This window comes from Gorilla gorilla, chromosome 10 (genome assembly GCF_029281585.2).
Source record: "Gorilla gorilla gorilla isolate KB3781 chromosome 10, NHGRI_mGorGor1-v2.1_pri, whole genome shotgun sequence".
NCBI classification, from domain to species: domain Eukaryota; kingdom Metazoa; phylum Chordata; class Mammalia; order Primates; family Hominidae; genus Gorilla; species Gorilla gorilla.
In genome coordinates, this window is record NC_073234.2 from 141920686 (window position 1) to 141944322 (window position 23637).

Sequence of the window (23637 nt, forward strand, 5' to 3'; positions counted from 1 at the left end):
AAAGGTCCCTTTTTAACCAGACCAGCTGAAACTGATTAGAGCCAAGATAGCCAACCAAATGACTTCAAGAAGATCTCAGGCTTCATCATCATCTCATTTCCATGCTAAAAAAAAAAAAAAAACCCAGCTCCCCAGAACAATGGGAAATATTGGGCACTTCATCAGGCGAGTTCAGGTGCATTTCTAGAGATTGTCCAGGTGAGTCAAAGAGCAAATGCCATGAAGTAGCCTCAGCCCTTTGGGTCATGGGCAACCATTTTTGAAATAATATTACATAGTTGTCAGAGTTTGAGCTGGGCAAGGGATTAGCCTTTTCTCCAACTTCACAATCAGATTAAGGGGAAACAAAGCCTCAGGACAAATTCTGCCATACACATGAGTATTTGATAATCAATACATATTATCAATAGGAACACAGCGGTCCATACATTCTGTAAACTGTACGATACCCAGATCCTCTATCCTTGTAAGTGATCCGACCACACATTCTGTAATGGTCTCTCAGGCTGCAATAACAAAATGACACAGCCTGGATGGATTAAACAACAGAAAGGTATTTCTCACAGTTCTGGAGGCTGGAGGTCAAAGACGAAGGTGGGGTGCTGGCTGGCTCAGTTTCTTCTGAGGTCCGTCTGCTTGGCGTGCAGATGCCACCTTCGTACTGTGTCCCCGCTTGGTCTCTTCATTGTGCACATCTCTCATGTCTCTTCCTCTTCTCCTAGGACCACAAATCAAACTGGATTAGGCTCCATTGTTAGGACCTCAGTTAATCTTCATTAGTTCTTTAAAGGCCCTATATCCAAGTACAGTCACATTGGAGGTTCAGACTTCAACACATGAGGCCTGGTGTGGTGGCTCATGCCTCTAATCCCAGCATTTTGGGAGGCCAAGGTGGGTGGATCACCTGAGGTCAGGAGTTCGAGACCAGCCTGGCCAGCATGGTGAAACCCTGTTTCTACTAAGAATACAAAAATTACTTAGGTGTGGTGACACATGCCTGCAATCCCAGCTACTTGGGAGGCTAAGGCCGGATACTTGCTTGAATCTGGGAGGTAGAGGTTGCAGTGAGCAGAGACCACCTCACTGCACTCCAGCCTGGGGAACAGAGCAAAACTCCATCTCAAACAACAACAAAAAGAAAACAAAGACTTCAACACATGAGTCCTTCAACACATAACACATGCCATAAAAGATCCCCATGGGACAGTTATGACAATGTTCTAAAAGAAGAAATCCATCACAGTTGGCATCTGGCAACCAGAATTTGCCATCTCAGTGACTGGATGGAGGGTGGTTTAGGGGTTTGACTTCATGTGCTCTCCCTACAAGTATAGAGTATGGGGCTTATGAGATGGTGAGACCTTGTTTTGCAGGTGTGAGGAGTGACTGATTCAGTTTATTCCATCTGCCTTTTCTCGTCAATGAAAGCCCATTTTCTACATCCACGTTGCTAGAGAACACACCACTACACTTTCCAAGGAAAAAGCATTTCTAGATGAATTACACTAGCTAGTGAGACCTCCAGTGTTGAGCAGACATAGAAAACGGCAGCTGACAGGCTTTAGTGAGAACTTCTGGACTGTGGATTTTCTAATTAGGCATTTGCTAATCAATGCAGGAATGTGAGTGTTTGATTACTGAAACTGCTACCCCAGGAGGTGAATTAAAACTAATTACCTTCATAGAAGCAGAGAGTATAAGGATGGTTGCCAGGGCCCGCAGGGAAAGGAAAATAGGGAGATATTGGTCAAAGGGTACAAAATCTCACTTATGCAGGATAAATAAGTTGTGGAGATCTATGTACTGCATTGTGACTATAGGTAATAATCCTGTATTATATACTAGAAATTTGCTAAGGATTGAAATATTAAATGCTCTCACTAAACACACACACACACACACACACACACACACACACACAATGGTAATTATGTGAGATGAGATATGTTAAATAGCTCGATTGTGGTAATTATTCCACAATGCATATGTATTTCCAAACATCATGTTGTACACCTTAAATGTCTACAATTTTATTTATCAATTGTATCTGGATAAAGATAGAAATTTAAATAAAATATATACTCTTTTACATCGCATTGTCAGAACTAAAGAAGAAAGGAGACTTCCAACATCATGACATGAATCATTTCTGATGATGCCTAAATCTCCTCACAATTCCAACATCAGTTCCACTTTCCTTGAGAAAAATAAACCAGAATCTTTGTTTGGCTATAATGTTTCCGACAGTCTGAAAAAGAAAGGACTATCTTATTAATAGCATCCAGAATTTTAGTTTTGCATATTAAGAAAGGTGCCGAACACCCTAATCTCTTTTTTTATGTGGATTATGGACCCAGGGAATTTGATACCCATTCTGAGAAATTGTGTAAAATTGAGTAATTCCAATTAGGTCTTTAAATTGAACAACGGTGACAACACCAGCTCTTTTTCCCTAGTAAAATAAACAAGGAAATATTTAAAGAAGGAGGATGCTTGTGTGGTAAGAGTTATTAAGAAATTATTTTAGGTGGATAGAGATAAAAAGGGGTACTTGGGAAATTTTCATTTTTAAAGACATTTCCTGTCTAGCTGGAAAGCCCCAGCTGTTAGAGCCAGGTGGGCAGCCTTTGATAAGCAAACGAGAGCCATTAGAAACTAGGTCCACCCACACATGGGGATTCCGGCTGCCTTCTTGCCCTTGCCCCACATGTTCCTGGCAACATGGCCACCCCCACATATCCCCACGTGTGTAGAACATCATGGCGGCCTGTATTTGCATATTAAAAGGCTAGGGTGGGAGGGTCAGTTTTTTCCAGGGCTACGTAAATGACATGCCTGGTCAAACCTATCCCCTAAGCCCTATGCAAATCAGACACCACCTCCTCCAGCCTCTACATATACCTGGCGGGTATCCACCCAACTTGGGGTTTCCTCTTTTGGGTTTGGAGACTCCTCCTCTCTGTCTCTGTACCAGGGAGCTTCTTCCTTTTGTCTTCTCCCTTCCTTCTTGCCTATTAAACTCTCCGCTCCTTAAAACTACTCCACGTGTGTCCCTGTAGTTTTTTTCTAATTTGACTTGAGAAGAAGAATCTGGTGTTCCTCCACTAATCAGAGCCATATCACCTTCAGGTGCTGGTAACAATAATAGAGAACCATCCATATCCACAAGAGGCAGAACCTCTTCCAGCAAAATGGTGCTGCCTCACCCAAAGGTAATTAGTGGCTATCGGGGCAGACAATTGTTGATGTTGTTCATGTCCCAACTCATTTGTTGGGCTCACAGTAACAAATTTTATTTTGATTTAGTTATTTTTATAACCTGGGGATTTTAATGAGGCTTTCCTTCTGGCCAGTTAGAGCATCAGAAACCCACCCTCTTCCCTGCTGCTGTCATTAGGAACCAGGAGGCACATGAGTGGGGCTTCTCCAAGCCTCTTCACTCCATCCCTCTGACCATGGTGGCCACAGTTAAGTGTTAGGATTTTGAATAGGTTGAGCTGATTATTATGAATTTTCAATAAGGTGGAGCTGATTATTAGTGTGAGTTCTGGGACTCCTAAGAAATTACCAGATAAAGATACTACAATTTTTCCTCAGGTATCACTAAGCATATAGATTATAGAAGCCTGAGATGGTGAGTGGAATCTGAAAATGAAATCTAACATTTACCAAAGACACAGAGAAGGAGGAAGAGACTGGATTCGTTATTCCGGCCCCTGAGTCTAGTCAGTCAGTTCTACTCTTGGGCTTTGTAGTTCTGTTCATCAGTGAACTCTTCTGTTTTGTTGAAACCAGTTGGAGAAGGGTTTCCAGAAACCTGCACTTGAAGAGCATCAGCTGGCACAGAGATCTTGGCTGAACCCACTGCTGTGTTTGACTAGGAATGAGAGTGGGCACACGGAGAGGGCAGCCCACCAGGCAGGTGTGTCTCACATCACTGGGGAGCCCTTTTCATTCAAAGATGACCAGCTTATAAAAGACCAGTGATGGGAAGTCCCAGGTAGGGCCCCCAGGACCTACAGCAGGGGCCAGCAAAGAATGGTCAGCCGTCTCTCTACTGGGTCAGAAAGAAATAATGAAAGGGGCTGAACTTGGCCATGTGAGCTGTCCAGCATGGACGCCAGACCAGACCAAAATCCAGATTCAGACAGCTGCTCCCTATAGCAGGGGAAACCCCAAACACAGACAAGACAAAGCAGCAGAGCAACTTCCTTACCCAGACCACTGGCAGTCCCAATCCTTCTCCATCCCTCAGGTTGCCTGGTTACTGGACATGCGGACATTCACTTTGATTATGCTCCATTCGAGAATGCTAGAATGAAAATGTGGGTAAATGGTGAAGGAATTCAAGGAAAAGAAAATGCACCCACCATGTTTATGTTATAATACCATGCCGGACCAGACATTTTGTCATTCAAGGATGAATGTGTTACAGGGGTCCTTGCTCCCAGAGCTCCCAAGATGGTGGTGGCTGCTTCCAAGATGGTGGGTGGCTTCCAAGATGGGGCGGCTTCCAAGATGATGGCAAGCCTCGTGTTCTCTGACCTGGGGTTCTTGGCCTCACAGATTCCAAGGAATGGAATCTTGGGCCATGTGGTGAGTGTTATAGCTCTATTAGAAGCAGTGGGTCATGGAAGAGAACCATGGAACCCAGTAATTAGTGTTTAGCTCAATTAGGACGAACCCAGGCACTTAACCGTGCAGGAGCAATGGCAAGCCTTTAGCCCGATGGAGAGGGGCAATGGGTGCCTCACTTGATCAGGAGTACAGCAGACACCCTGCTGGATCTGGAGGGATGGAAGTCAGCGGCGGGTCTGCAACAGCGGCCAGCAGCAGTGGTGGACGGCGAGCAAAAGCCCAGCTCCAGCCATAACAAACACAGACCAGAAGAGTGCAGTTCCAAGATTTAATAGAGTGAAAACAGAGCTCCCATACAAAGGGAGGGAACCCAAATGGGGTTGCCATTGCCAGCTCGAATGCCTGGTTTATATCCCGATCATTGTCCCTCCCGCTGTGCTCCCACGCAATAGATGATTGGCTATTTCTCTACCTCCTGTTTTTGCCTAATTAGCATTTTAGTGAACTCTCTTTACTCTCTGATTGGTCAGGTGTGAGCTAAGTTGCAAGCCCCATGTTTAAAGGTGGAAGTGGTCACCTTCCCAGCTAGGCTTAGGGATTCTTAGTCGGCCTAGGAAATCCAGCTAGTCCTGTCTCTCAATTGGATGTGGGCCATCAAGAAGTTTCACCAACATAATAGGAAGGAAAATATACAGTCTTAAGATGCAATGGGAGATGTTTTAACAAGGATTTTTACTAAAGGAAACTTCTTTTTTCCTTTTGTATAAAATTTCTGTGAACCCAGAAAATCGGAGACAGGTCTCAGTTAATTTACAAAGTTTATTTTGCCAAGGTTGAAGACACGCTGGTGATAGCCTCAGGAAGTCCTGATGACATGTGCCCAAGGTGGTCGGGGTACAGCTTGGCTTTACACATTTTAGGGAGACATGAGATGTCAATCAATATATGTAAGAAGTACATTAGATCCATCCAGAAAGACAGAGACAACTCAAAGCAAGCTTCCCCCTCCCACACTGAGAGCTTTCAGGTCACAGGTAGGTGAGAGACAAATGGTTGCATTATTTTGGGTTTCTGATAAGTTTTTCCAAAGGAGGCAATCAGATATGCATCTATCTCTGTGAGCAGAGGGGTGACTTTGAATAGAATGGGAGGCAGGTTTGCCTTAAGCAGTTCCCAGCTTGAAAGGGCCCAGGATATTTTCCTTTCACATTTCTTAGACAGCCCAGACTTTATACCCACAAATAGGCTGCCCCTGTGGGCAGAGGTAAGAGAGTTTTCTTTCTTTTCACTGAGGCACCTGAGCAGCTTAGCTGTAAATATTGTCTTTGGTCCTCATCTATTTTGGAACTGAAGGAATTAAGGAGAGAAACCTGGGCAAAAATTTAAGAAGCTGAAAACAGTTAAGTTGAGTGACAGTACTCAATTTCTCCCATCTCCTGTGTGTATTATTAAAGTAAAAGGTTGAGGTAGATAAAAGTGTTTACTCTGGCCCAGAAACTCCCCTTTTTTTTGTGATAGTGAATAAGTCTCATGAGATCTATATAGTTTTATAAAGAGGAGTTCCCCTGCACATGCTTTCTCCTGCTTGCTGCCATGTAAGACATGCCTTTCACCTTCTGCCATGATTCTGAGGCCTTTCCAGCCATGTGGAACTGTGAGTCCACTATCCTCTTTTTCTTTATAAATTACCCAGTCTTGAGTATGTCTTTATTAGCAGCATGAGAAGAGACTAATACATCCCCTCCACCCCCTCTGCTGTCTCATTTTTCACCAATATCCTGTCTTGAAGCCTTCACAAAGTATAAAATTGATTCTTCCAAAGGCATGGGTTATATACACCATGTAGCTAAGAGAAGGTAGGGAGGAGAGTGTTTTCTCACAAATTAGCACATCCCAGAAAACACGTGGAAGAAATGAATCCAGAGATACCCAGAACATCTGCAGTGAAGCTTGTTTAGAAACTTAATCACGAAAGTTCTCCATGGAGAGAATTTCTGGAGTCAGGCAGGCATTTTTTTTCTTTTTTTTTCCTCCCTGTAATTCTGCCTCTTATTCCAGAGACAAATGGAATTTTTCTTTGGGGTTCTAAGGCCAAGGTGAATTCTGTGCCTTAGGATCAGGCATTGCCATTAATGTCAGCAGCAAAGATGGATTCATTATTAATGCTCCCATAGATACTTAAAATTCAGAAGTCAGAAACCAAAGAGGACCCTTAAAAAATCTCCATGCTGTCAAGCCAGCACTTAGACATTTTCTTTCTTTGGTTACCATCATGGAAATGAAAAAAAAAAATAAAAATCTCAAAATAGCTACCAAATTGGACCTGCTCAAAATATCAATAATTCACATTAAAAATGGATTCTGGAAGTCAACTTCTGATTATTAAGGTGGCTTATTTCATCCTGGTGTACTCTTTCTCCCATTTGTTTTTCTTCTTTTTTCTTTTCCTGCTCTCTTCAAGGCCTGACACAAAGCTCTGTCATAATCAGTAACTGTTTTTCTGTGTGTGAGTACTTTAATCCTTTTCTGTGCAACCACACTGAAGTCTTTGGCAATTAATTAGCAATTCAGATGCAGACCACCCATAAAGAGCTCAGCACGGAATAGGTGCTCCATGAATATGAATTGTTATTACATACACATGCATGATTTAAGAAATAGCCAGTTCTTGATCAGCACGGTGGCTCACACCTGTAATCCCGGCACTTTGGGAGGCCGAGGTGGGTGGATTGCCTGAGGTCGGGAGTTTGAGACCAGCCTGGCCAATATGGTGAAATCCAGTCTCCACTAAAGATACAAAAAAATAAAAAATAAAAAAAAAATAGCCGGGTGTGGTGGCGCAAGCCTGTAGTCCCAGCTACTCAGGAGGCTAGGGTAGGAGAATCGCTTGAACCCTAGAGGTGGAGGTTGCAGTGAGCTGAGATCACACCACTGTGCTCAAGACTGGGTAACAGAGTGAGACTCCATCTTAAAAAAATAAATGAATAAATAAAAAAGAAATAGCCAGTTTTAGTAAGAAAGCAGAACTTGTTCTTTCCCTGCAATCATTGTTGGTTATTCTCTGATGAAGAAATGTTAAAATTCAAAACATGGTTCACAGAAATCATAGTAAAACAAATACAAACTGTGACTCATCCCACTCAAATGGACGTTTGAGGAGTTTAGAATAATGCTGATGAGTTTCACGGGGCAAATTGGGAGCTCACATATTCTAAAAGGTCCAGTGTATTAACTATTTGTTTCTGACATTGGCTTGAAAGTAATAACGCCTCATTTTCGGTATTTCTCTATATTCTGTGTTTGCCACATGCATCGCCTTTTTCAAGAGGCTGTGTAGTGTAGTGAAGTGACTTTCCAGATCTGCCATTTACTGTCTGAGGGATCCTGGATCAAGCATACAGATCTTCTAAGCCTGGTTTTCTCACCTGCACTGTAAGAACTAGAGCAGCAACGGCCGGAAGCGGTGGCTCACGCCTGTCATCCCAGCACTTTGAGAGGCCGAGATGGGAGGATCACAAGGTCAAAAGATTGAGACCATCCTGGCTAACATGGTGAAACCCCATCTCTACTAAAAATACAAAAATTACCTGGGCGTAGTGGCTCATGCTTGTAGTCCCAGCTACTCGGGAGGCTGAGGCAGGAGAATCGCTTGAACTGGGGAGGCGGAGGTGCAGTGAGCTGAGATTGCGCCATTGCACTCCAGCCTGGGTGACAGAGTGAGACTCTGTTTCAAAAATAAATAAATAAAGAACTGGAACAGCACCTGTTCAAGAGGTGAAACACACAAAGCACGATGCCTATCCAGAGTCCACAGTTATGAGGATCTGTTATTATTCTTCACGATAGTCCTATCACCAGCTTATTTTTTAACCATGCTCAGAAACAAGTTGCCAGCTCTTTAGCATGGCGGCAATACTCTCCATGCTAACACCTGCCCATTTATCCATGAGTAGGTGTGACTCTTCTATTTTCCTACTTACTCCTTTTAATCCCAAAATTTGGGACAATTCAGGTTCTGCCTGAGGCCATGCTATTCCATGCCTTGTCTGGAAGCCACTCCTACTGTTGTCTTTGAAACACTGTTACTCATCCTACAAGGCCTCGATCAAGAATCTTAGGAGGTCATTGGTGCCTACCTGCCCATGGCAGAGACCACCAACCCCTTCTGAGAGCTGCCACAGTGCTGCTTTCTAACATGTCTACACTAGCTCCTCACAGTGTGTGGTGATTGTTGGGTGAAAGCTCTGTTTCTCATAGTGAATGCATGCCATCTGCAAGGGGTATGCACATGCCTTTCTTATCTTTGGATCCTTAGCAAGCAGCAGCATCTGCCTGCCTCAGGTAGACACTCAGAGGCTTATTGAGTGGACTTACATTGAAATTTAGTAGTCTCCAACTTTCTGTTTGATCCTACTCCAAGGCTTTTTTCTCCTTTTTCTTAGCAGTGTTAAAAATGCTTGTTCCCTGATGTTGCAAAGAAATAGCACTTGAACATAAATTTACTTAGCAAGGCCATTTTTTCACTTTTTGCAGAAAGAGTACACTCGCCAGCAATTTTGCCGTAAGAGTACACTGAACAAAGGAGACAGGGTCATTTATAACCTGACGCGTCCACCCTACTGCTATGTCCGTTTTCTATTGGCTGCAATAGGACCTCCGATTCTGTATTTGTCCTGATTGGCTAACAACTTAGAACTTTTTAAAAGAGGCAAAGGCAGAGGAGAACAAAGGAAGGCGGAAGTAACTTGTGGAATGCTGAGAAAGGTAAAAAAACACCTCCAAATAAGGAAGAGGAACAGGCTATGACCTAATGCTTGCTTGGTCCACTGTAATCATGCCAGGGGAAATATTTAGGCTAAATGGTGGGAGTTAAGAACATAAAGTACATTGATTTCTTTATTACAGCTAGCAGATATTTAAGAATGTTAGCACAGGTCTTTGAATAAATTTTGCTTCTAAGAGAAGCTACTATTTATTCCTAGTTAGATGGGGAGGAAAGTCTCTTTGAAGAGGAACCTCTACTTTAGTTTTTACAGCAGCGTGCACCCCATCCTTCCTCTGACTCCATGGAGGAAGGTGGCCCAACCTGGACAATCTTAGCTGTCTGTTCCCCCAGGATAGATTCGGGATAGGCATGGAAACCAGGCCAGGCCTTTCTGAGACTCTCTCTAGATTTTTAAAGTTTGAAACTGGAGTAAAATCAGCCTTGCCACCAGAGACAAAGGCTGGAGAGAGAGACGGGTGCTGTTTAACCTTGTGGAGAGAGAGACGGGTGCTGTTTAACCTTGTGGAGAAGACTTTGCTGTGGGAACAAAGGAGTCCAAACCAACACCAGACAAGCTGAGATCACCAGGAAGGGAGAGAAAGGCACTGGCTTCGTTCCAGTCCTTGGGACTCAGGTCCCTGCCTTCCCCACCTCCACCCCCAACACCCAGACTCCCAGAAACAGCCCCAGACAACTTCTGCTCTGAGCTGGTTCCTGCCGCAATTCTGTCACTTAAGACGAAAAAAATCCTAAATGATAGGATAAAACTCAGCCAACAACTTTCAGTGTTTACAATCTTCAGGGCATTGTTCTTTATTACTATTCTTTTTATACTTCCTCCTGATCATGTATTTAGTAAATCTCCCTTCCCCTGAGCCCCACTGCTCATAAAAGCTGAACCTAGGATGTGGATCCAGCAGCGTTCTTTTCAATGCAGGGTAGTTTTCTATTCACCAAGTTGAGCCCCTTTTCACAGTCTGAAGCCTGGAAGTAAAATGTAAAAAGTATTCGAAACTGACTTGCAGGAAGCTGAGGGAGACATTAATATATACCAGACTTCTTCATATCTTCAAAATGTTTTAAGGGGAATTTTCTTTGTATTAAGCCAGAGGATTATGTTTTTATTGTAAAGAAGAATTAGATTAATGAAAGCATTTATACAAATGCTTTGAACTTTAAACAACATGTGTTAAGTAAGCTGAAGTCATATCATAATTATATTTCTTAAAGTGATTCACACAATATTTTGTAAGTATTTGTTAATAGGAGGAATGGAAACACAAGAAAATCACTAGTAATAGGTACACTGAATATACAATTTATGGGATAATATTAAAATGCAATTATTCAGTCTCCCTGAGCCCTTAAATTTTCTCCAATAAGTTAATCCTTCCTGTAAATGGATGAAAATTTCAGCTAGCCCAGGACTTTCCACCACCTCTCTTAGGGTCAATAATAATCCTGTGTTCCCCTAAAAGTTGCGAACAGTCTAAATTAGAATAATCAATTCAAAATGTTACAGAAAGTTTCAAATACAATTCTACATTAAATTATTTCCTTTCCCAGCTCAGGCTGGAAGACTTTGATGGGAAACGATGGGAAAATTTTCTCTTCTCTCTCCCCTCTCTTCTTTCCAGGGTTTCTAATCTTTCCAGGGTTGGTGAGGGGAAGGGAGGGGAAAGGGAAGAAAGGACACAAAAGAGACAGGAGAGACTGTAACATACTGTCTTCAGCTGGCTTGAGGTCTCTGGTCTGGTGGAAGTTTCAGTCTGATTCATTCTCTGTAGACCTTCATGGGCTCCTGGGAGGTACCCTGTTGGGCACACAGACGGCGATCCCCCTGAGCAATGCATAGTGTGCTTCTGCTGACCCCTCCTGAACCTTCACAACTGCTTTTATTTGTTCATCCACCCCACTCAGACTCTGCCCAGGCCCCATTGCCAGGCTGGTTCTCTGCATGGCTAGAGTGACCACAGGGCTCTGATTGCCTGGCTTATCTCCCAGCCTTGTCTATTTTTTATGCATAATTATCAATAGCAAACATGCTCATATTCAAACACATCTCCCTTTGGACAATAAATGCCAAATGTCACAGTCAGCCCAGGACTTACTCATTTCTGGTGCACAGGACATGAAGCCTCCTTCCTCCAGTACCTTCTGAGAGCCCAGGTCCCTTCTAGGATTAGAAGCACTTCCCAGCTCTGATGTCCTACAGGAAACCAGGCCTTTCTGAGCCTCACACATCCTAAGCAGGACTCAGATCCCAGACCACAGTGCCCATGAGTTTCAAGATTGCCTTTAAACACAAAGATGTCTCTTCACCAAGCTCTGTCCAAAGAAATTTTTTCTTGCTCACTTCTCTTGACACTTCTCTGTTGTGGAAAAGGGTGAGATCCTTTAAGCATTAAAGAACCACTTTTCAAAGTTTCTGTTTGAAAATCTGCCTTTTGATTTTGTACCTGATTTTGGAATTCTTGATGCTTTTAAAAAAAACTTAAATGTTAATACCTTGCCTCACATGGTTTTGTAGCACGAAAGGATAATTAAAGCACCAGCATTAAAACTCAATCTTCAGCAAGATGTTGTCTACGATCTCCTTAATCTTCACAGGAAGATAATCTAGGATTGTCTGCCGAGGTTAGCAGTGGAACCTAATGGAGTCAACCCTGCAGGCAAGAAGGGACACTTGTGGCTTCTCCAATATGCCCGATTCATGATGAGGACTGGACAGCTTCTTACCTATCTGTGTGTTGTTTTCTCTTTCATTCAATTTTTGGTCTAACTCAGTGACTTTCAACACTTTGAGAGGCATAGTTATTACTTAAAAGGATTATGTACACAAATACATGCATACGCTGTAATTTACAGTTGATTTAAAGGAATTTCAAGAGGAATTTTGACCTCAAATAATTTTCCTCTTATACGCTAAATGTGGAAATGAGATATGTATTTAACATATAATTACATTTTGCCAGATGTATGAAATCTGTGAAAATATTCTAAAACAAATGAAATGCCATCCCTTCATTTGTACTAAAATGTATTTTAGTCTGAGGAGAGTGAAGATTATACGAAGGACTGATGATTCAAAGCACTATGATTATTACAATTATAATTTTAAAAGCAAATATCTATCAAGCTATGATAATACATCAATTTTCTAACCTATTTGTCTATATGAGCTCACTTTTTAATAACTCATTTTTGCTTTATTCTACAGTTTGCAGACAACTCCAAACTCCACACTTGGGTTTTCTCTTCTGCCTTTGTTATTCTTTAAATATCTACATTAACAGAGACCATTTCTCCCCAAAGAGATGATGTTTCCCAATAGCACATGCAGGTGGACCCTAACCTGGCACACACAGGCCCTCTTGGCCCTCCAGCACTGGTACCTGGGCTCTACCATTTGATTGCACCCGTGTCTGTCTGTGCTAGGGCTCTGTCCTGGTCCTGTCACCCCTGAGGTGTCCTTAGAGCACAGGGATGCCAAAGAGCCCCATGTGATCTTGTCAACTCTGGGTTGACTCAAGAGGCTCCTTGGGTTTCTGAGCTGAGGGCCAAGGCAGCCCATGTCAGGGCTTCATTACAAAGAAAAGTGGCAATCAATGGGCAATGTCCATTAGGAGTTTTTGGAAAGGGGATCTGGGACAACAAACCCAGAAAGGGATGAGGCAAATAGTCCATCGCTGCCTTAGATGGCTGCTTTGCTATCGGGCTGCACTGTCTCACCCGCCAGGTGGCCGAGGAGGCCGTCGGAGGACCACAAAGCTGCAAGTGGCTTTCCTGCGGCCTGCAGGGAACAGGTGGAGGACACTTGGAAGGGCACCCACCCCGGGTCTCACAGGAGTCTGCACCTGCAGGTCACGCTGGCATTAGCCCCTCATCCTCTGGAGTTCATCTCATCCAGGCGAAGACAGCTGGCTGGCCTCAGAGGGTGAGACGCAACTCGAGGGTAAAAACATTTTTACAGGGCATGGAGACAAAAGTGGCCTTTACCTCTGGATAAGCTTTTAAAACTTCCCATTTACACGTAAAGGTGTACTTTCTATGTGCCACCAAGAAACCTAAACTGAGTAAAAGGTGTTTCACTTTAATCAAGTTCCAGAATGAGGGGGCACAGCTCTGAAAAGCACTGTCGCAACAGGAGATTCGAGGGTGCATGCAAAGCAATGTTTCTAGAAAATACCAAAGGAAACAGACACAACTCCAGTGTGGACTCCCGCTTCCCCGCACTGCTGCTCCATCCTCAGGGCGGAGGCCACATCGTCCAGCTGGCTGTGGGAACCTCATCACGCTCCTTGAGTGTGTGCAGCAGGTGTCTGCTGAAGTCCTCCACACTCTGCCTGTAGGTTTTGGATGCTTTCTTCAGGATCCTCTCTGTTTGTTCTCCTGGAGATTCTTGAAGGCCACCTGGGCTGGGGTCCACTTGTCCTGGCCACACTGCTTCTGCTCCTTAATCTTTTTGCTCATTCCATCACTTCCTTGAGTTTCACCTTGTCTTGGTCTTTCTTTTTCTTATTCTGCTTGGTTATGCTGAGCTCTGCAATGCTTTTAAGCTTCAGGGGTCCTTTTTGGACCTGCTCGTGGGCCACCATGACATCCGCCTTCAGTTCTGTGGTTAGACTATGTATTAGCTCATGTAATCCTCCTAAGAACATTATGGGGTAAGTACTATTATGCTCTCTATTTGTACAGGTGAGAAAACTGTACTACAGAAAGGTGAGCACCTTGCCCAAAGTTATGCAGAAAGTGAAAAAACAAGAATTCTAACCCAGACAAGTAAGTTGTATAAGCTAATGCGGCTAACAGAGATGCCAACCAGGTGTTCAAAGGGTTATAGTTACTTCTGGAAGTGAGGTGAGGCTGTGTAATAGCTAAGACGTGAATCTGGTTCTCCAGGGTAGAGACAAGAGGCAACAAGAGAAGGGACTCTGCAAAGAAACCAGCAATAGGTTGGGAACACAGGGATGGAGAGCAGCCACGAGTTTACCTAGGTTGAATTTGGAAAGTCTGTGCATAGAAAGATGCAGATCCCACTGGGCATGGTGGCTCACACCTGTAATTCCAGCACTTTGGGAGGCCGAGGCAGGCAGATCACTTGAGCCCAGGAGATTGATACCAGCCTGGGCAACATGGTGAGACCCCATATCTACAAAAACTACAAAAATTAGCTGGGCAAGGTGGCATGCACCTGTGGTCCCAGCTACTTGGGAGGGTGAGGTGGAAGAATTGCTTGAGCCCAGGAGATGGAGGTTGCAGTGAGCCATGATTATGCCACTGTACTCTAGCCTGAGCAGCAGAGTGAGACCCAGTCTCGGGAGAAAGAGGGAAAGAAAGAAGGGAGAGAGGGAGGGGGGTAGGGAAGGAAAGAAGGAAGGAAGGAAGGAAGAAAGAAAGAGAAAGAAAGAAAGAAAGAAAGAGAAAGAAAGAAAGAAAGAAAGAAAGAAAGAAAGAAAGAAAGAAAGAAAGAAAGAAAGAAAAAGAAAGAAAGAAAGAGAAAGAAAGAATCATGCAGCTCCCTTATTCCCCAGACATTCACTGAGCACTTAGTGTGTCATATGCAGGCTTTTAGGTTTAGGGTCCTGGGCAATGATACAGACAAGACAAACAGAGTCTCCTCCTTCATGGAACTTACATGAGTGGGACGGACAACAAACAAATGATCCAGACGATTTCAGATAGCTATGAGTGTTTGGAGAGCACTAAGCAGAATGATCTGAGTTTGCAACGGGCATTGCAATGCCTGCTGGGATCCTTACCCCTCAGGACCTTGCCACTGGCTGCTCTCGAAGGCTGAATAACCTTTGCCCTGTTGCTGCAGGGCCAGATTCTCTTCTTGCAGGATTCCTTTGACTAAACTGTCACCTTGTCAAAGAGGTCTGATGCCAACTAAAATTTCTCTGTTACTGGGTGTGCAGAGAGAAGCCTATTGTGGCTGTAAGGATGGGTGAAGGAGAAGGGCACAAAGTGGACAGCAGAAGCAGGAGCTGTCACACAGGCCTGGCCCATCGTGGTGGAGAGTTTGGATTTCATTCTAAGCAAAATGGGAAGTCATTTTGCTTCTAAGCACAAGAACAACATGATTGAATTTATGCTTTAAATGAGCCACTTTGCCTGCCCAGTTTCTCAACTACATAGTCGATAGATACATAGTTGTATAGATAGGTAGGTTGGTAGGTAGACAGACAGACAAACAGACAGAAAGACAGGCAGACAGATAGATGTATATGTAGGTAGATAGGTAGATAGACAGAGAGATGAATAGGTAGGAAGGTAGATAGATAGATACATAGATACATAGAGAGGTGTATAGGTATAGGTAGGCAGGTAGATAGAGAGAGAGATGTATAGGTAGGTAAGTAGATAGATAGATGTATAGATGATAGATAGATAGATAGATAGATAGATGTCTATAGGTAGGCAGTTAGGTAGATGGATGCACAGATGGATGGACAGATGGATGGAGGGATGGAGGGATAGATATAGATAGATTTGTGAATATAGATACCTATCTGTCTCTCTCTAGCTAGAGATAAAATAGACAAGTGGCTTGATGCATCAGTAGCATTGAAAGACACCTCGAATGTGGCCTTACTTCAAGGTGATGGAATTTCTTTTTAAGCTCAGCTTCTACTTCCCTTCTGAGGAAGTTCATGACAGGGAGCTGCTGCAATCGATGTGACTTTCAACTCTAATATCTCGATGACGTAAATGCACTGATCAGCTCAGCAGGATTTAAGGTGAGATCTCTACTCAAGAAGAATTATGAGAAACATTTTAAATTCTTTAGCCGTCAATTTCACTGCCAGTTAAACTCCATCCTCAGAGGTGAAAAAAATGGCCAGCAGGTAGTTTTTGAAGTGGTGAAACTGCACTATTTCTATATTTACAACCAAACCACATTTGAAAGGATGTGTTTTTGGCTCCAAAATCCTTTTTTGGCTCTGTCCACCACTGGGGCCGTAACAGGATTTATGAAGTGGAGAACCACAAAACTTACATAGATGGAGAAATATAGATTTAGACGCAGATGTAGAATATATAAAGTAGATATAGCTGTAGAATACACAAACACAAATATGAATGAAGGTATAAATACAGAAAAGGTGTGAATGTAGATGTAGAAGACAGACACAGGATAGATAGGCAGGTAAATTGATAGATGATAGATGATAGGTAGATAGATAGATAGATAGATAGATAGATAGATAGATAGATAGATAGATAAATAGATATAGAGATGTGAATGTATAGAAGAGACATAAATGTAGATATAGAATGGATGTCATTTTTGTGCTTATGAGCCCCGCCATTCACCTGCCCCTTTATCTGCCCCCAAAAGAGCAATATTAGGGAGTATATAAATATTGTAAATAAAGCAGATAAAAGTAGAGAGATGTTAAAATCTCAGAGACAATCACCAACTGCTAAAAGATTCTCAATGGAAAAACAAATCTTAAAACAAAAAGCTGTGTTTTGCATTAAATTAGCTGGTTAAATTAGCCTGCAAGATTTACAAACCTCACCCACCTGTCTTAGAAAGAATATTCCATAGAGATATTTGGTTACTACCTGGTTCCAACTCATTTTCGTGGGTCAGAAACTGATTCTAATTTTAAGAATTGACTTCTCTATAGGAAGGTCCATGTCACATTAATTCATGCTGCAACTTGTAGAGATTTCTTCTCCTTGGCACGTGAGCCATTTAGACTCTTTTTCAGAGAGAAGCCTGCAAACCAAAAAAGATATGCATAAGTGTTCCTGGCATTTCACATGAATTCTCTTGCAAACATTTTGCTGTATGTGTTCTGGGTGTGTTGTTATCTACTTGGATAGTTTAAAAAGTATTAGTAGAAAACATATGTATTTCTAACAGATACCCAAATGTCAAGGCTTGATGTGAATGTGTACAGAATTGTGTATTTTTGAGGCACTATCATACTTCCTCAGTATAGATCTGTGGCTTGCTGGAAAAAAAAATTCATGGATAGCCAGTTCTCTAAATTGTCCTTATAGGGATGTCCACTGGATGAGTGCAGAATGTTCTAAAGAGTAGAAATTAGAAGACAAAACTTGATAGAGAACCTTAGATTAAGAGAATACTCAGAAAACGCAAAACAGAAGAAAGCACTATTAGAAGTGATATGAGGCAGGCTTTAAAGGGAAATTTTTCTGGAACAAAAATCCATGCTCTGGAAGTCAGAGGGTGTAACTGAAGATGAAATAGTCATTTGGAGAAAATCGGAATTAGAGACTGGTATTATTTGTTTTAGACAATATTTATCTATTTATTTTTTCTATTAATTTGATTGAATTAAGGAGAACAATATTGATTTTTTTACATGCATTCTGTCCATTTAGACCTTGAGGCTTCAAGAGACAAGGCTTGCTTAAAGTCACACAGATAGTAAGAGGCAGATAAGAAATCTCGCCTTGAGTTGTTTGATTTCCATGCCTAGGTCTCATCCGCTGAGCAGTGCCTCCTCCCGATTCAGCATGTCCCTGGTGCCGACTTTCTGCACGTGTTCACTTTGAGGCTGCATTGTGGGCCTGCAAGAAATGCAAAGGTATAGTGCCAGCTCTTCAGCATCTTATAGTCAGGTTTTGGGGTCAAAAGCCCAGAAAGGTACAGGCCCTGAAAACAGATATCAAGCAATGCCAAAGTGAGATTCCAAAGCAGAGTTTTTATGAGCACACCATAGAATGTCTTAATATTCAGGGCTTTAGGAAATGAATCATATGCAGAAACATCTTAGTCTAAAATAAACTCCTTTTTCAGACCCAGGAATAAAGACTTTGCTATTTCTGTCAATAGAAATTAATTTATATCTGTCTGAGAATTCAGAAGCTGTTGAAGCATTGAATTTGCAGTAATAGGGAGCTCTTATAAATCACCAACTGTCATTAATCAACACGAATTCTTTGCTATTTATATTTTTATTTCAAAGGGCAAATGCATTTTAAAGTTGTATAATGCATTTTATTCTATATCTAGAATATGATTTTTAAGTTTCCCTTAAGATATCTTTACTTTTCAAATTAACTGTATCAAACTGATAGCTCATCAGATCTAATTAATTATTTTATGTGTCTGGTATCTAGTAGGTGTTTAATACATGTCTGTTGAAAAAGTTTATTCAACAAATTTTTCTTGTTCACCCTCTATGTACTAGGCACTCTTATACATGTTGGAGATACAGCACAAAATAAACAACAAAGTTCCTGAGAGTTGATAATATGATAGAAGGGGCTATAAACGATTAATGGATTATCAGGTTGTGATGAGTGTGCCGATGTATATAAAACAAGGCAAGGACAATAGAGAGTGAGGGGAAGTGCTTGCACTTGATTTAGTTTACACACATAAGGCGCCTGTCCCGCAGGTGATGTTTGAACACCTGAAGAACATGAGTGAGAAAGGCGTGGGTCATCTGGGGAAAATAACTTTCTGCAGAGCGAACAGCAAGTGAAAAGGTCCTAAGGAAGGAGGATGCTTGGTGTGCTTGAGGAGCAGAAAAGAGGCCAGCAAAGGAAGAAAGAGGGAAGGAAGAATGAAGGAGATGTTGATTGCAATCTTGTACATTTGTATTGAATGCTACGATTGGCTTGCTCCTGAGGCCTCTCTTCAGGAGTGAGGAGGGGGAGTGATGGCACATCTGAAAAATCTTTCCTACATACCTTGGGATGTCTTTACTCCTTCTGGCTTTTGAATTATATCACTTAGGATACATTGCCTGCAAGACATGGCACACCTAACAAACAGGTTAATGATAGTTATGGTTACTGGGTACTTAACAGTAAATGCAAAGGCAGGTCAATGCAAGTTGTGTCCACAGATCTCTGGTGTCTTCAGGAAACCGGACTTTCCTTTCCAATCGGGGCATTTTGGGATTCTGGCTTTCTATTCACTCTTGTCTCTTCATGGTCAAACGTGGCTGCTGAAATTCCAGATATCATTCCCACACCTGACAACTTCCAATCTATAGTGAGAGCAGAGCAAAAATATTTTCCTTATGCAGCTCTCTCGCTCTCTCTCTATTTTTTTTTTTTTTTTTCTGGAAAGGATCTTGCTCTCCTACCCAGGATGGAGTGTGTAATGATGCAATCATAGCTCATGGCTATGATTGCATCATTACACAAACTCCAGGGCTCAAGGAGACTTCCTGCCTTAATTTCCCAAATAGCTGGGACTACAGGCATGCACCACCATGCCAACTTAACTATTTTGGTATTTTTTCTGTCGAGTCAGGGGTCTCGCTATGTTGCCCAGAATGGTATTGAACTCCTGATCTCAAGCGATCCTTCCGCTCAGCCTCCTGAAGCGCTGAGATTACAGACGGAGCCCCCGTGACCAGCCATCTCTCTCTTTTTAAAGAGAGACAACTATTTCCCAGAAGTAGCTAGCACACCTTATTTTATTACTTTTTGGCAAGACAGCCAAGAGAAAAATGGCAAATAAAATGGTATTCCACTGATCAGTTTATTGCAGTTATAATTATTGCGTTAACCCATAATTCAGGCCCTTACATTGTGTCTAGTACTTTTCTAAGCACTTTATATATAATGTTATTTATTTCACACTACATCACCATCAGGTCGGAACTGTTATTATCCCAATTTTGCAGGTGACAAAACTGAAACACAAAGAGTTTAACTATCTTACTCATAAGAGAAGGAAATAGATAAAACTCAGGATGTCTGTCGCCAGATGAGAGTGCCACAGAGGGTATCAGCTCCCTTTAGGAACAGAGTTCAATGATCAGTAGGATAAAAGCATCTACATTCATTTCACAGAGGCCACATTTCCAAGAAAAAATAACGTAGAAGGCAATATGTTAGCCCAAATAATCAGCAGAAAAGGAGAAAACATTCTTTATAACATTAACATTATAAGATATTAATTAACATTGTTAAAATACTTTGGAAAATTATTAGGCAGTACCTACTAAAGCTGAATATATGTATACCTGACAACCAACATTTCATTCTTACATATTTGCCAACATGAATGAGAACATACGTTCACTAAAAGACACATTCTAAGATTGGCTTATTATTTAGTTATAAGTCATTGCAAAATCAAATGCTTTGAAAACTACAATTTTCTTGCAGAGAAAAAGAAATCAGGCAGTGGAATACTGAAAAATTTTTAAAAATAATGTATGTCTGTTTGTCGTTGTATTCAGGTACCAAACTGTATGTAGTGTGCCTTCTAATGACCAATTTAATCTCCATGGGTTATACTAAAAGTTGAAAGCAAAGGAAACATAAATCAAAATTTTAATTTATAATCTTTACCAATGGAAGGTGTATATTTCACTGTCCATTATGTTGGCCTATTCAGTGGAAGATACTTGAATCGAATTACTTTACTGTTACAGTAAGATTAATTAGTACAATGAATTTATCCGCAATTATCAGTGTTACTTTTCAGAAATCTTTCACTTTTTGTTGTAGCTGGTTGAGGCTTTATTCGATTCAAATTCAAGCTGTTAAATCGAGGCTCTCAGACTCCTGCTGCCTGGCCAGTGGAGAAATCAACTTTCACATATGGCTTTGGGATTTCTCTCTGTCATCCTGGTCGACGTGTTCTCTCATTTTTCTGAAGTCTGGGACCTCAACACAGACATCTGGGTGAAGGCCTTGACAGCAGGGCTGGTGCAAAATGAATTGTCACATCACACCCAACATTCTCAACCTTTAGAATCTGAAAGTAAGAAAAACACCTCAAACGTAAGTACTGCATTTTTATATTCTCTTCTCAGATTTCAAGTGAACTGTCTTTTTATATTATATATAGTTAGTTGATCATTTCTCAGCTGCTTTAACCATTAATATTTAAAATTTCATCTCACCCATGTGAGTAGAAGAAGTTCAAGACAGAATCACATTTTTACACTTTGATATTCTTACACAGAGATATGAGGGATAGAAAACTGTGCACCCACAAACAGGTCTCTGAACCCCTTCTGATACCCTGACCTCTTTTGTTACCTGAATTGGGGCAACCTATTATGCCTTCTTGTCAAATGTTGAGTAATTACTCTCAACACAGGGTCAGCAAAACTGTTATTTCTTTCAGTCTGAGGAGCTTGTACATTGGCTTAGGAAAAGTCCATCAGGGAAATGGGGACACATATGCCTAGACCACATTTATGTTAGAAATCCAGCGGTCTTTTTGTAAGCAATAGATGAAGTAATCTAAAAATGGACACACCCAAAGTAATAGACTATCTCTCTTGACTCCTGACTCTGTGAAAATAGGTCTTTATGCATATCTTTGTTTTTAGAAAACATTAAGGATTGAATAATTGAAGGCACTATGCTTGGTGCTGAAGAAGGTCGAAGGAGGTCTACACCACAGAGGCTGCACCCACTCCTCAGCCTTGCTGAGCCACACCATTCTCATCTCTACAGCATCCACCTCTCTTGGCTCTTGTAAGGATTGAGACATGCCACCAGGCTTACTGTAAGCACTGAACAGCTGGGAGGATTTGATGCTGTCCCACTGCCATACCAAGGGGCAAGTTTTCTGGACTTGCCTAGACCTTATAGCAGATTAAGTACTTTTATTTCACTGAACAAAGTTTAGAGATCCTTTTACATCATTGAACAAAGTTTAGAGATTTGGAAATTATTTGTTTTTAATTTCTATGGATCTGCTTATACTTCTCTTTTGCAAATTGAAACACCGTGGAAGATTTTTTGGAACTTAGGTTGAGAGTTGTACATGGCTTCAGAGTTGCTGTGGATTTCTATCTCCATGGGGCCATCTGTCTCATCTGTCTATATAATGGTCATGCACTTCCCAGAGCCTGCTTCAGTGTCTGCTATACTATGGCCACTCTGCCAGTGTTGTTGACCAACAGATGGCTTTTGATGGCAGAGAAACTTATATTTAGCAAGTGTTCCTTTTGCCCTTGAACTTTTCCACCTGTTGTTTGCACCAGCAACTCCCATGGCAAATGTGAAAAAGCAAAAAATAAGGAATATTACAAGATGGGACTAACATTAAAATGTATGTTTTCATCAAACATGATCGAGAACCTACTGATGATTGAAGGTATCTAAAACCAAAGGAGTCCCTTGGATAAGATGTTACAAATTATTCCCAAGAGGTGGTGGGAAGGGGACATGGGATTTGAGGGCAGGTACAAAAGAGAACTTGTCTATAAACTTCTTTAATCCTTAATAAAAATGTGCACTTTAGATATTATTATGTACTCCTATTCTACAGGTAAGGGACCAACCTTCAGGAGTTTACTTATCTTGCCAAAGGTCACGTTACTAGTTAGGAGGTAATCTCAGGGCAGGGACTCTGCCTTGTCATTGCTGAAGCCTTAGTTCTGAGAACAGCCTGGACTACAGTTCTGTGTTTAATATTTTTTTAAATAACTAATAATAAATATATTAGGTAGGGAAGTGGACCTTTAAAACAGGCTTTCTCCACTGTATTAGTCTGTTCCCACACCGCTATGAAGAACTCCCTGAGACTGAGTAATTTATAAAGAAAAGAGGTTTAATTGACTCACAGTTCTGCATGGCTAGGGAGGCCTCAGGAAACTTACAATTATGGCATAAGGCACCTATTTATAGGGTGTCCGGAGAGAGAATGAGTGCAAGCAGAGGAAATGCCAGACACTTATAAAACTATCAGATCTCCTGAGACTCACTCACTATCATGGGAAAAGCACCCCTATTATCCAATTATCTCCACCTGGTCCCGCCATTGACAAGTGGGGATTATTACAATTCAAGGCGAGATTTAGGTGGGGACACAAAGCCAAACCAGATCATCCACCTTGATATGATTGACATTTTGCATCAGATGACTCATCATTCTGAGAGGCCATCCTGTACACTGTAGAATTATTGACAGCATCTCGACCTCTACCCACTAGAGTAGCGTGTGGCTGTGTGATGCATTCCAGGGTGACCAAGCAGGGATTGTGTCTAGACAAGAGTTTCTGTTGAATTTTACCATCCTATGAAGTATTTTGTGAGGGAACTCACAGTGTGTCCAATCCCACAAAGATGCCAGAGAAAGGCTGCATTCATTCAGGTTGACTATAATGAGTAACAATTTATTTTGGAATATTAATTAAATGGGTTCATGTGTTGTTGTTGCTGGTTTTTTTTAGACCAAATTTTGAATACAAATATCTGGTCCCTGAAAAATTATTCCTGATTTGATTTTATCCAGTGTTGCAAACTGGGTTTCGTAAGTGACTCTTTTGTAAGGAGTTTCAGTGCACCCCTTCGGCAACCCATGCATATCTTATTTACCCCCA

At 41.7% G+C, this 23637-nt stretch overlaps 1 protein-coding gene and 1 long non-coding RNA gene across 2 annotated transcripts in view; one reads left to right on the forward strand and one right to left on the reverse strand.

Moving 5' to 3' along the window:
* LOC134756531 (uncharacterized) overlaps positions 1-4478 on the reverse strand; it is a 54064-nt gene extending 49586 nt beyond the window's left edge. Inside the window, exons 1-2 of the long non-coding RNA XR_010129278.1 lie at positions 4371-4478; positions 565-715 (exon numbers count right to left, since the gene is read on the reverse strand). This is a non-coding gene — a long non-coding RNA (uncharacterized lncRNA). The remainder of the gene's footprint in view (positions 1-564; positions 716-4370) is intronic.
* LOC101130465 (uncharacterized) lies at positions 14-21771 on the forward strand. Its single transcript, XM_063693730.1, has 6 exons — positions 14-198; positions 3130-3212; positions 13083-13280; positions 17806-17913; positions 20804-21079; positions 21637-21771. Exons 1-5 carry the CDS (start codon positions 102-104, stop codon positions 20840-20842), a joined length of 525 nt encoding a protein of 174 aa, XP_063549800.1. The 5' UTR covers positions 14-101; the 3' UTR covers positions 20843-21079; positions 21637-21771.
* Positions 21772-23637: the final 1866 nt, after the last annotated feature.

Excerpts from the sequence above, each read along its gene's own strand:
- LOC101130465 (XM_063693730.1), top strand. The coding sequence starts at position 102 with ATGCTAAAAAAAAAAAAAAAACCCAGCTCCCCAGAACAATGGGAAATA. Across the intron at positions 13,281-17,805 it reads CAGCTGGCTGGCCTCAGAGG|GTCTCATCCGCTGAGCAGTG; the intron begins GTGAGACGCAAC and ends TTCCATGCCTAG. Across the intron at positions 17,914-20,803 it reads GGCCTGCAAGAAATGCAAAG|CTGGTTGAGGCTTTATTCGA; the intron begins GTATAGTGCCAG and ends TTTTTGTTGTAG.